Raw genomic sequence first — 14440 nt, forward strand, 5'->3', positions numbered from 1 at the left:
CTATAATGTATAGTGGTAACAGAATGACTTGGAAGTGCTCCCTTACAACACAATTATTTGATCATGTAGAACATTTTTGTATAAGAGCTGCCCAGTGTGTTTTTTTTTTCCTTCTTGAGAAATATATGCCAGTTTACAGCACTTTCAATCCTTTTTATCAGTGTTCCCAAATGTAAAAAAATAAATAAAAACATAGACAATGTCATATAATATGATGCATGACTTGCTTTTCATTGTTCCATAATTCGCTTTTCATTACTGTACAATTTAGTTAATCCTGCTGCATAATTTGGTTCGCCAATGCCCCATCATGCTAGTCCCAATGGCTGTAGCATAGCTGGCTTTAGATATCTCTTTGGGATTTACTGTTGTCCAAGTGCTAAATTCACATTTTTTTATATGGATCTCAACTTTGATAAGCATAACTAACAATCTGGGTCGGTCTCTCTTGACATATGTTTCTTTTGACCACAAATGCCACAATTAGTCTCCTATTTATAGTTATGGTTGATGGCATCTGCCATTACATGATAGTTGTCCTTCATCTAAGGTGATATTCTTCATAAATTGCTGCTTTAGATCGGTTTACTGTTCTTGGATGCCCTTGTTATTCATAGATGTGTGATGGCGATTATCAGGGAAAGAATGGGGCAATTAATCTGGGATTCACTCTGAAAAGCAAGTCCATCCCTCTCTGTTTGCAGCGCTCATCCACACGTTCTACTCCGCTCTGTGGAAATAGACTAGACAGTGTGAAGGCAAGCTGTCCTTATGCCTTAGTGGAGTACTCAACGTTTTTACAACAATAAAGGTGTGTGGAAGCTGCCTGTTTCTAGGAGAGACTCCTACTTTCCATGCGAGTGGGTAAACGGCTGTCCCTTGATAACAATTGCTGATTGGTTTTTCCGATATACCTTAAAGAGACCAACATATAAGTGCATCAAGAAATGGAAGCTATTGTTGAATAGAGATGTAATTAGAGCGGTATTTATGCGTTCTCAATATATACCTAATTAATATCTATATATACTTTTTAATATGGACTCTTTCATAGTTTGTATATACCCAAAATATTTTTTTGTTATTCAGGCCAAGCAAATAAAAGGTGATGGTAGATTATAGAACTGTGCACATATTTGGGGATTTTGTAACATCTCAGTTTTTTAATACTTGGAAACAGCCTTTCTTGTGGTTGTTACCCACACAAAAATGCCATTACTGAGAGGGGCTAATTGTAAACCACTAAAGAAAAGTACACGTTACACTTAATCTGGGGCTCCATGTGCATGAACATCTGGATCACAAGCCTTGAATTTAATGCAATGGGCGACAGTGTAATATAGTGGTTCACCTTGCCTCTGCATGTTGTTTTTTAATGCTGTTTGCTGAGTCACAAATCTGCAGATGACTGGCTACTACCAGCCTTTGTTGGCCTTTGTCTGTTATACCATCTTTTTGCCCTCTCTCTTCCTTTAGTTTAATCGCACATGCTTATGTTTTATTCATTAGAACGAGGAATAAATCTGTGAGAGTGGAGAAACTAATGTAGTGTAACTTCTTAGTATCAATTCTAAACTGTAAGCTACACGTGGCTGCAGCTTCGTCGGATTTGTAGATATTCGATTTAAATACAAAATGGAGCTTGCACCATTTTCTTAAATTGTCTATTCTTGCAAACCTCATGATTGCTTAATACAAATTAAAAATATTTGGTATGAATACTGTGAGCCCAGATGCAGTTGGTGTAGAGTTTGACCTAATCTCACTCTAATCTTCTCTCTCTGCAGAACCATGAACAGGCTTACTCAGCTGGAGAGGCTGGACTTGGGAAGTAATGAGTTCACAGAAGTGGTAAGTTTTACTAAATTGAGCGGATTTGCAGCTTTCTTAAACCTCTTGATCCTTAAATCTTTTTAAATCTTTTTTTAATCAACATCATAGTATCGAACTCTGGTCCGAATCTTTGAATCTCAGTGACATCTGTCAGCGGAATATGAAAAGCGGCAAATGACTATTGAGAAACAAATGCTGTGAAAGTTTGAAAGGGACAGTTCGATGGATATTTTTCTAACAGGGATTGTTGTGGACAAGTGGATGTTTGGGTTTTCTTTATTCACTGTGCTTCAAATCAAAGTTTGCTTGTTGTCTAAACTGTCTTCAACTCCTGCAAGACTACTAAGCAAAACTCTCTAAGTCTTATCTTGATGACTAGAGAAAATATGATTTAAATTGGGGAAATATGTAAAAAAAAAAAAAAATACACCTTTTTTTTATAGATGTGCTTCCTCGATACTGCTAATTTGTTTCTACAAAATGAGCTGTTAGTGCTCAGTGTGCCTTGGGATGCACAGAGGGTAATAGTCTATTTATTACAGTTGTTGAGTGTGTAGAACGGACCATGAATCATGGAAGTCGAGGCATCGAGTGGGTCATGATGTATCTCTCCTCTCTCAATAATAGATATGAATTACATATTACACTAAGCTGATCTGCGTGTTTGGTTAATGCAACACTGCTTTTCATGTGCCATAGCTGTAAAGAAAGGTATATAGTCATGAAAATCTGACAATGGCATGGAATCACAATTAACTTGTGTCTGGTCCCAGTTGCACTCCTCTGTCAACTGATTCTACATTGTAATGTGTGGGATAGCAAGCATTTTCTCGCGTCACGCTGCACTGTAGTAAAATAAGGAATTTGATGTTTAGACTAGTGAGGTGAAAGTGAGTTTATTAGTACAACTTTTCCAAATTATTGAACCACATTTTATTTTCACCTTCATCGCATAAATATATAGTCAATCATTGAACATTCAGATGTCCCCAGTGGTGGTGCAAGATAATTTTCATGCATCTGTAAATTCCAGTGACAGTGGTTGCAGATACCTGACCTTTGTTTTCTGGAAGTGACTTGAGACGGTTAGTCCTACCCGCTCCCCTACGTTCTGCCATTTTGTCATCCAGCTGAGTGCGCCTAAGCATACCATGGGTAGAGGTTTAGTTATCTTCACTTGAACAGCATTTATAGAATCCTTAAAATACAGAAGTTGATTCTGCTCCAGATTCTTTGTGAAAGAGCGGTTGCCTTTATTTCAGGATACAGACAAGGCTCATTTGCTTCAAGGATATCTGTTTTCATCTACATGTACATTGCTTTAATAGGTTTAACCATGATTATCTATTCCAAAATTCTAGTTACTGGTGCCGGTCATTTATATCTAGAGAGATGAAAAGTTGTTATTGAAATTCTTGAATGGCAATATGTTTCATCTTTGAGCTCAAGGAAGGGGAACTGTTAAAATGAATAAATAAAGTTTCCCATGGTTAGTTCTAAAACAAGCCAGAGAAATCCTACGCATTGAAAACTCCGTAAAACCTAGGGTTAAACTGGAACCATCCAGTGCCTTATCATCCTCAGGAATCTTTTTCCTAATCAGTGAAATTTGTAAAGATTGAGAAAACTTGATAACCATATATTTGCCATAAAGACCAGATTTTAAAAGTCCATAAGTTGCCAGTTCCTAACCTTCTGACAAAATCATCTTCATTGGAATAGTCTGTGCCATCACTGACTGCATGGTACTTAATACCTATCTATGAACTGATTTAAGACATTCAACAAGCAACGTGTCGTTTAGGACGCTTAATATAACTGTAATTGTTGATGAATATACCTTAGCAGTATCTCTGTACAACCTGGCCTCTGTGCTGCAATAGGAAACTCTGAATTCCTGAAAAATAAACGCACATAAAATCAGTATTTCAAAAACACATTTTCTCTAGCGCCTCTCCCTATGTTTTTCCACAAGCTTTGTCATAATGTTGCTTTTTATTTGGCAGATGAGTACAGTTTATTACTTTTGTAGGACTGCACAATAATCAATACCACTAACACCCTCTTGTACTCTAATCTTAGCTGGAAATCTAATGCTTTCTACGTGTAAATATATATGTGCTGCTGACCTATTAGGAAACCTTGCAGTTTCTTCACGGGAACTGCTAAGAGAACACAAAACCACAGTCTTAACATTCAAAATAGAAGTTTGTTTTCAACAGCAGGGCGCTTGTCTGTAATCCATTATGTCCGAATAACAGCCATTAGCAAGCAGTAGGTCTTGGCAACTGAATTCTGAGGTGCATTTAGAGAGGGTCTGGGTGCAGCAACATTGTGAGAAAATTGCCAAGTAAAGGGCGCTATGAACCTCAAGGAAAGTTATACCTGAAAAGCTGTGACTGCCAACTCTAGACATGCATGAGTTCGTGGCCTGCTGGGAATTGTAATTCACTGCATACATTATATCTGTATTTCCAAGGTGGCCATCACCTCTTTAGACAAGCAAGAGTTTATGGTCTTCTGTGAATAGTAGCTCACTGCCCACAAACTACTGCACGGGATTTCCACCCATCCGCAGCCTGAATCCAGAAAGTGTCAGTACATTATGATAGCTGCCAGCCTTTACTTGGCTAAAAGACTATCAGAGCGAGAGTATTTAAAGTAATGCTTCTCCGCACAAGGACCACACTAAGCTACACCTGGTACCAGAAGCCTTGCCTCCTGATACCGGTTCACATGAGTCTCAGAAAACTAGACCGTTAAGCACACATTTTAGTAGTTTGCACCATTTGGTTGACTGGAAAGTATTACTATCACACCATGCACGAACAGTGACTGTTACCATATAGCAAGGCCTTTGTTGTATGTAACATTATAAAAAAAAGTCACACTACACAACCCTTACCATATCTGCACACCAAATGTGTTGTGCCAAGGCCACGATGAGTGTAAACCTCACCATGGGCAATTTTAAGGAAACTTCAGTATCAATATTTCAAGATTAAACTTTGCCCACTCCTACTGTACGCCCACATGGACTTTGGGGGGTTTCTCTTGTCTTTCCCACCATGGAAACTCCCAGTTCCCTTCTTTTTCGAAGGTAGTTTCGCGCTTTTCCAAGCTGTTACAATTTGTGTGATTGTACACAGTGGCGGCCAGTATCTCGGTAGAGGGGTGAGGTGGAGGCGGCCGGGTAAAGGGGTATGGGAGTGTCTTGCTTTTTCTTGAGTACACCTGAGCAAGACTTCAAAACACCAGGATACAACACGAACACTCTTCATAATAGGACGCTACACCCATTTAGAATACCATGGTACAACATAAACAGAGCTCAATACTCATTCACCAAGTAAAGGGAAATATTTATTACATAAAGTTCCCATATATATCAAATAGCAATAATGCACATGTAAAATAAATGCATATAATGAATGTACGTACACAAGAATAAATGCATAGAAAGATAGCTGCATGCACCCAAGAATAAATGCATAGAAAGATAACTGCATGTACACAAGAATAAGTAATAAAAAATTGGAATACATCGCCAGCACGACTGGGGGACCCATTGACAGTTTCCGGCAGGCTGATCTCCAACTGGGCACAATAGCCCTGGGCAGTGTGTCCTTTCAGCAGGAGAGTTCCTGAGAAAACAGCAAGAGGTCTCCGTCTTTATACACTTTACTAACACAGTGAGAGGCTTCTAGAAGCTCTCCCTCCCTTTATTTGCACTGTAGATGCTGGCTGCACTCTCTTCGTCGAGGTCACTAAACGGAGCTGGCCAGGCTCCAATTAGAGCTGAGGCAGATTTCTTCGCTTTCTCATCCTTTGGCCTTGTACGCAGCCCACACTTGTCTGTTCCAGCAGCTTATCTTTCCTGCTTGTTTAAGTGAAACACACAAACATTTCTGTGTGCGCACGTAATCTGTGGCTGCCTGCATTTGCAGCAGCTGAAAGGCTGGGTCAGACAGACATAAGATGAAACCGTACTCACAAAATGTAGTTAAAGCAACATGGAGTCAATAGTCAACACACGATATCAAAATATATATATAAATGACTGTAGCATTACCAGGGAGGACGGACGTCACAAAAAAAGGCAACTTACCTGCTGCATTACTGGATCGCCGCATCACGCTTTTCTAGGCTCCTCTTCTTTGCAGTCACCTGCTCCACTGGCCAAATCCGGACGCTGCTCTCATGCTGCAGGTGACTGCATGAAAGCAGCGTCAGGATTGGCCTGAACACCATGAATTTGTACTCCCAGTTATACTGGGAGCCTGTGCCTACTGTCTCCAACCCGGCAACTCAGCTCAGGTTGGAGACCGCTTCAGTGCACACGATGGTTGTGCCTGCCTGAGTTGGCGGCTAGTAGAAAAATAAAACAATAATAATACTAGTTTATTATAGTTTTCTTTTTTGTGTTTAAAGCTACTGGAAGGAGAGTTAGGCGGGGGTGACGCTCCTCTGCCATAGTGGAGGAGCTGCCGCTGACATTGCAGTCATATGAGCCTGTGGCTGTGTTATTGCATTTGTATGCCCTTGCCATGTCTCTTCTCCCCTTACTATACTTAGTTCTCAGAAAATTGACTTGCCTAGCTTATTTTCTGCAGGTCTAAATTTAATCTGCAGTTGGAAATCGACAAAGCCTTATTTTGTGATTAAAGGTCTTGGAATAAATCTATTCCAGCAAGTGGCTTTTGTGGTTCTAAATCAAAAATAGGTAGCCAAAAATGAGTGTTTGCTCTTGTTATGTGTTTTAACATAGTTATCTTCTTTAAGATATATATTTCATTCTGTGTTTTTACAGCCTGAAGTACTTGAACAACTGAGTGGATTAAAGGAGTTTTGGATTGATGGCAATAGATTAACATTCATCCCAGGGGTATGTAGTTTGATTAGCAATTGTATGTGCATGTTTTACATTTTTCCAAAACTTTGCTTCTTTCTAACGTCCTGTGTATAGCAAGTGCATCCCCAAATAGAGCACAGAGCTTGAATATATGACATTCTGTTTCCCGAATACTTCCTCTCCTAGTGCATCAGTGTATAAACTGAGCTGGGCCGGACAGCTCAGTGGAATAATGCATCCTCTCCATTAATTTGTGTTTGACCACATGGTCACTGTTTTGACTTCTGACAGGCTCACTCAGACTTTCATCCTTCCACGGTCAATAAAACAAATACCATTAATTAACCGTAACCATCTCCCTAGTGCAAAGGTTCCCCAAGGGGTAAATGTGTGTTTTCCAAATACACATTTTATGTAGTGTTGCAGAGTTAAGTGATTTATTTATGCACACAAGTATACTAAGTTTAAAATCTGAGCAGAGAGATGTTAATTTCATTTTGTGTAAAACACAAAAAATAGGCATTTAGGAGAAAAAATAATATGGTTTCTATTTCTGTCAGTAATTTTCTTGCAGTTCGTAATGCATTTCTGTGTCAGTGGAAAAGTATCTATCTTTTAATAGAACTGGTTTATAGTCTTGTTGAAGTAAATAAACTTCAAAGTCTTTCATTTTTTAAAAACAAGACGAAAATAGCCCGTCTCCATAGTTTACCACAAGAATGTTTCGGTCACCCATTGATTAAAACAGCCGTCACGCTTTTATGCCTGTGCTCACTACTGGTCAATGATTTTATAAATCTCTGAGAAAGAGTAAGCATGGTTTGATTAGCATGGGTATTTTCATATTTTTTTGTGATGAAAAAGCAGGTGTTACAGATCCCGTTTATGGGACATTTGTTGAAAATATGTACAGCTGACCTGTTAATGCTTGCTGAGAGTTGAATTCAGGCATCTCTGAATTAGGCCTGGGCGGTAAATTTCGTTTCGCTCGCGGAATTTGCGGAATTCGGGTAATTTCGCGTTCCGCGAAGAACGCGAAATTGGCCAAAATTCTGCTTTCCGCGACTTTGCGAAATTTTTTGCTTGTTCGCGTTCTCACAATGCGTGTTCGCGAGATATTTCTCCCCGAGCACGCAAACAGCGATTGTGAACAGGAAAAAAGCATCGCGTACAAGCAATTCCGCGTGTTCGCGGAATTTCTGCGTGTTTGCGGAGATTTTTTACCGTTTCGTGGAGATTTGCGTAACGCGATTACGCAAATTCCGCCCACCCCTACTCTGAATACAATGGCTTGTGGGACAAACGTAAGTTCAGTGTTTAGTGTCTGCTGTAATTCCAACAGTTCCTGCAACCCCTGTAAAGCCCTCCAGTCTTGCCACATTTACTGTTGACCTCCGTGCTGCTAAAGACCACCAGCACCTAGGAATCCAGTCACAAGCTCCTTAAATTTACCTTTTGAGAGTTGTGAATGTTAACGCACTGTGAAAGGATCAGAGGTGGTAGACGGGAATTGCTGGGTTGTGAGTGAGGAGTTAATTGTTTTAGTCGATGATCTGGGTTTAGAACTATGGGTTGGATACAGACTAAGATTGGAACACCCTACCAAAAATGTGATTTTTCTCTAGAATGTTTCGTTCCTTTTCAGTGCCACTAGTTAATCTGCACAAGCCTTGACAAAAGTGCTGAGCATAGATCTTTGAGTTAATAAATACAACAGGCCTAGTAGACAGGCTGATTTCAAGATACCCGCCTAGGAAACCAATGGAACATGGTAAAGTGTGGAGAATGATATGCTGTTCTAGGCATTGAATATCCATCATGGAGCACCTACAATTCTGTGTTTTTAAGGTTGTAATTTGTAATGAAAACGTATGGATGTATCGTAGTTGCATAACACAAACTGACTGGGTTCAATATGCTTTAAAGTAACTAAGTAGGGTAGACGATTCGTTTTCCAGTGTTCTCTTTCAAAGTGACTACGTGCTTTTTTCGGCCGGAAGATTGACTTCTCTATAGATACCAACTTTTAATGTATCTGATAGTGAGCGTTGAATTCCTTCAGCAAACTAATCATTTTTTCTAGTTTGTGGTAGGTCACCAGTGTGACATTTGACGCTTTTTTCATTTCTGAGGTATAAATTGAATTAAAGAAGGCAACGCAGTATATTTTTGTTGATAAAATCAATCCAACAGAGGACCTACCTCACTGTTAATCTTTATTTGTAATTTCCTACATTTGCATTTTGCTGATAGTTATTGTTGCTCTTTCTTTAAGGCTTTTGCTTGTGTGTTGTTTTATTGTACTGCTAAATTCCTTACAGTGATTTCAAGGTTAGCATGCTGCTTTATACCGGCAGAATGTTTCAATGACTGAATTTTGAGGAGACCAGCCAATCAAATCCCCTTCAGTGTAATTTGTGGCACAAGATTCTTCTTTAAGTCCCAATTCTCATGCATGACATTGAATGTTGGAGGATAAAACCCCATTATGGCAGTGTGACCACCCTCTATATCTTGTAGGACGTGTATCCTACTTAAAGTGGTGGTGGAAGGAAGCATGTGCAGAAGTTCTTCTAACTCTTTTCAATTATTCAGGGTATGAAGGTTGAATAGAACACCTGGATGGGCAATGATCAATAGGCAGTATTGACCAATAGCCACTATTAACTTTCTTCATTTTTGGGAGATTGCATTGCCTGCCAGATAGCACCGTGACTGTCAGAATGTTTAGGCGAAGAAGCTGAGTCAGAATCTTTTTCATAGGCTGGCCCTTCTGAAAGTTCTCATGAGTTTCCTCCATATGAAAATTTAGAAACAGCCTCAATTGTTATACTGAAGGGTGTTGGACTAAAGCAAGGTTACTCTCAGCGCGCGACTGTTAGTTTGTTTTACTGCAGATAGTGCTACAATGAGGGCTCTGTTGAGCTATGATTTTCAGAAGTTCTGGAAGTGGTACTTTTCATTTTTGTTTTCATTTTAGCCAATCTGATGTGATGTGTGCAGTAACAAGATGGCACTATTCAAATGAGTCATTAGTTACGTCATTTACAGATTGTGATGGCACGCCAACAAAGCAGCAACAAAAATGTCCAAAGATGTCCACCTTCAGTAAGGCCCCATAGCATTGTGGTAGATGTAGTCATTACATTTCCCATTTCATTTTCAGTCCTTATTTAGCATATATATACTGATCCCAGAATCCGCAGATTTTAAAAACGTAACCACAGATTGTAGTAGCACTCAAGGTGGCACAAAACTTCACAGGTCTGTGCCCATGACGTTTGTTTTGTAAATATAGTGCTAGCATCTTTCCTTTTCTACTAATTGGTAAGGTAATCAGATTTTATTTTTACAGTACAGTTTATATTGAGATAATCTCCTGATATCACAACCTTTCACTTTCATAAAAACTCATACGTCATTTATTAAAGTTGTTAAATTGTTTTGTTTATCTGAAATTTTTAATGTGTTGCATTGAAAAGCCTTTCATTTTAATGTTGAAATAAAGTAAAACATTTGAGTAGTTTAAATTCACAAGTGGCATGGCCTAACAATATTCACTCATCGCTGGGTAAAAAGAGAAATATTTAAAAGTGCGAGTCCTCTCTGAAGGCACATCGCATGGGCTCTGGAAGGAGCTCCACTCTGAGATAAAAGGATTGCACACATGATGCAGGAAGCAATGAAAAAAATCACCTTTTCCATTCCTCTTTAGAGCAATTGACAAGTCAGGTGAGCAAAACATGTGAAACTCATAGTAAGTCATTTAAAGATATAGCACAGAATTAGGTGCCCACCTCACTCCCTATCATCCTGGCCACAGTTTTAAGGGGGCTTTTATCTGATCTAATGCATTCTGAATGTTGTCATCTTGATTTGCGTTATTTGCGTTATTTTAACTAATTACACCAATAAGCCTGATAGCATTGATTGGTAGGTGACTGTAAACCGTGTTTGTAGTGACAGAAAAAAAGTGACATTTTAATCAATTAGTTTGGCAGTATGTTCTCCCAATTCAGTTGTGCAGTTTTACAATCTCATCTCACCTTTGTGTTTGTTTTTTGACAAAGATCCTATCTATAATGACATTTAGTTGGTGTGTCTGATCAGGTATTAATTAGCGGATTAGATTTCAGTTGTAAAAATACTACATATTTATCTCTGGTTCTATGTAAAAGTCAAAATTCCATTCTTCAGTCGTCTGACCTCTGCACATAAACACAACCCACGATGGCTTCCTGCAACTGTGTTTCTACCAGATGCTTGTCTAGACTGGATGAAGTGATCCATCGGCATGCTCAGTACTAACACACACAGGCCAGTGCCCAAAAGGGCAGTTTGTGAGCAAAAATCCCTCTACAGAGCATCCACTTACCCTCATTCCTGAAGTGTCCTTGCCCTGGATGAGGATAGGAACTGGACATGGAAGTGAATAGTTGAGCTGACAGATATAGATTGCTGTCATCTTCAGATATTAGTCTTTCCTTGCTGGAAATATAAGACATACAAATGTTGGTGGAGGAGGGAATGTTTCGGGGGCATCTTAGGAAGCATGAAGACCTGAGATAATCTGATTTCTTTGTTAACTATCCCTCTTTTTCCTTAAGATCAGGTTCATAGTGCACCTAAAACGTTGCAATCCCCTACCAGATCATATTTGAAATGACTAGATACAGCAAAACTTGAATTCCAGCTCATAGCGTACATGTTAGAAGCACTGTTCTAGGCATTCTGCCAGACCCAGATAGGCTAAATCTTTGACCCCAGGTTTAGACCCAGCTTTTCTATAAATCTGTGCTGGCTGACAGCCCCAGCACCCAGGGAAGCCTCTTTTTATATAACTAAGGTTAGTGAAAGGCAGATTGGAATAAAGGCCTTTGAGCTCTTCAGTCCTTCGCCCTCCTTACTGAGTCTGATGGGTCTAGAGAGTGCGAAGTCTTGAAGTTCTATCTGTTTGGGTGAATGGCAAGTAGACTTCCTGATAGATAATTAGGACTGTAAAAACTAGGAGAGGTACCCAGTGTTACATCCTTGAAGCACCTTGTAAACTGAACAGAACCTTGTGACCCGTAATGGGGTAGAAATTCTCTTGTTAGTGACATCTAGAGATCTCTCTAAAGGGTAGTATTACATTGTACGGCTTGCAAATTGAAGTGACGTTGTGTACCTGTTATTGCCCCATTGTTTACGCTGAGACGCATCCAACGTTTCTGCACCATCAGTGAAATTTGTGCATTAAATTTTTGTTCTAAAGTTTTTTGTGACAGACTAATAATTGAAGATACAAGCCCCTCAAGTAAGAAAATAAAACTTACTGTAGGAAGCATTATAAGCCAAAGGGAAAAGGGAATTATCGAATGTAAAACTAGGCAGGCAGAGCTAGATATTGGAAATTGGTATAAAAGCAATGCAAAACTAATAGGTCTTGAGTTGGGAAGTGTCAGTTTTTTATTTTGGTATCTTGTGCTAACAGATGCAATATGCAAAAAGAATTTGGCAAAAATATGAAAATGAAGGAGCGACCAAACAGCTCAGGCACAAAAGCCATAGATATGAAGTGCAGCTGTGTTCTTGTGATCAAGCAAATGATATTGCTCAAACTGCAAAACACTCAGTGGATGAATTGGTTTGGTCCATTGCCCTATGAGGTGGGTGAAACCCCCCTGGGGTGGACAAAAGCAAAATGTGAATGACATTTGAATAGACCAATGAGTGAGGAGGGTGGACTCAAAGCCCCTCTAGGTATACATTTGTTTTTTCATTAGGATTGTTTAGAAAATATGAATCTAACGAAACAGCTAAAGCTGTTTCTATACCATTTCTAAAAAAAAAAATGAAAACAAGCATTGGCAAAGTGAGCTGACTTTGCCAGTGCTTGTTTCGATTTGTCATGGTTTTTATAATACTTTGTTGGGGGACCTAAGGACCCCTACCAATTAAAACAAAGAAGTTGGCTACAAGCCAAAAATAATTTTTGTACTCACAAGTGACACGTTACCATGGTAGTCCCTGCCCCTGAACTGTCTCGTGTGTAGTTGCGCTCCTTGTCAAAGAGCAGGATGCTGCCACTCTCCGTGCAATCAGCCAGTATCTGAAGTGGGCTGACCCATTGCCTCCTGCTGCAGGCTGTAGTAGGCAGATGGAAAATGTGAATGCCACATCAGCAGGCGTGATGGAGAGGGCTGGCTGGAAGCCCCCATAAGTAAGTAAACATGCACACATTAAATTTCAGTCAATTGAAAAAGATTATGGCTAACGCCAGATCTAGCATCGCCAGGCATGTTTGCTACCCAGCACAGCTTCAGGTGTGTGATACGCATGATAAACACATGCATCGTATGTTGCTATTAGACGATGATTTAAGTCTAATGCGCTATATGTGTTTTTTGCTTTCATACTGTACTCTCCACTTATTTAGCATCGTGCAGCGGTTTACCGAAAGGCCTCTCTGCTCTGCGGGAGTGTTAGTTGATACAGTTGACTGCCTGCCTTCCCTCGCTCGTCAGCGTAAATCTTCTCAGGCGCGGGGTGCACTTATCCCTAATTCCATACTTCATTTCATTCGTGATAGTTCTCGGAAACCCTGATTGTCTTGTCGCGCAGCAGTAGGGACTGTGCTGCTGATGCTCCCGCTGATTGTGTCTGAAACTCTTGTCTCCGTCCAACAGGATCAGATGGACAGGAGCAGAAACCAAGCTCGCCTATGGACTTGATCCATCTTCCTGATCCCCTTCCATTATTCTTAGATCAAAGTTCTGTGACTGAGCAGAACGAAGAACAGATCTCACTGGCAATGAGTAACTTGTGCAGAGGCGGGAAGGGATTGTTTACATTTTTTACTTATTTTTTCCTTCACTTATTTTATGTTTGTAGATGTTGCATCTGCAGCTCAAACCATTTGTAATGGTATTTTCTGATTGTTTCAACAGTCTTTCCTCCTGCATGGTTTCTAACCCCCTGTTTAGTATCATCCAACATATCTGGATTCTTACCTCACATATTTGTAGGAGTTAAAAAGACAGCTCAAACACTCCAATCTTACTGTCCGAATCTTCATGCCAATGCACTGTCGCAGATGAACAGTGTTCTCTACTGCAATAATACCCAATTCAGAGTACATTTGGGGCATTTTCCTTGCTCGTGTGCCCTGCTTGCACTTCTACATATTCTGAGGCGAGGACTCCGATGAGGACAACTGGCGAACATCATACCCTAGTAATGGACAAATACAGTTCGACAGTTCTTTCTGTCGTGAAGGTTTTATTCAAATTAAATGTAGACATTTCATTAGGACTGTAACACTAGTGTGCACAGAACATAAGACTATATCAGTGTTTTAAACATGAGCTTGCAAAACTGAGTGTTTCTCGTCCTCTTCAATTCATCAGTTTTTTTAAAAACTCACAAAATCGTCATGAATTTTTCAAAGTTTGCCAAAGTTTAAAAATTAGCAGAAGAAATGCTGTGCTAAAAGGAGGAACTAAAACCCAGAAATAAACACTTCCAGCAGAACATTTGTCTTGGAGAAAGGTTTTGGCCCGATAATGCTCTAGCAAAAAATATTTTTGTGGGAATCGTCTTCTGCAAGCAAAGTTGGGCAACTCTGCAAACTCCAGTCTGTGTGCAAAATGTGTCAGACTTTGAGCCCCACGGTCTAAATTCCAGTTAAGCATTGCTAGAGACAACATGTAACCATTCCATAACGGAACGATGCCTAACAAGCTTTCTGTTTTACAAGTTCCGTTTAACTGTCAG

General features: G+C 39.8%; 1 protein-coding gene across 2 annotated transcripts in view; it reads left to right on the forward strand.

Annotated features, from left to right (window-relative positions):
- ERBIN (erbb2 interacting protein) overlaps positions 1–14440 on the forward strand; it is a 710320-nt gene that overhangs the window by 515671 nt on the left and 180209 nt on the right. For both annotated transcript variants that reach the window (XM_085631853.1, XM_085631862.1), the window contains exons 9-10: positions 1788–1851; positions 6644–6718. In XM_085631853.1, the coding sequence (XP_085487979.1) occupies positions 1788–1851; positions 6644–6718 (139 nt within the window). The remainder of the gene's footprint in view (positions 1–1787; positions 1852–6643; positions 6719–14440) is intronic.

This window comes from Triturus cristatus, chromosome 2_1 (genome assembly GCF_964204655.1).
Source record: "Triturus cristatus chromosome 2_1, aTriCri1.1, whole genome shotgun sequence".
Classification (NCBI taxonomy): domain Eukaryota; kingdom Metazoa; phylum Chordata; class Amphibia; order Caudata; family Salamandridae; genus Triturus; species Triturus cristatus.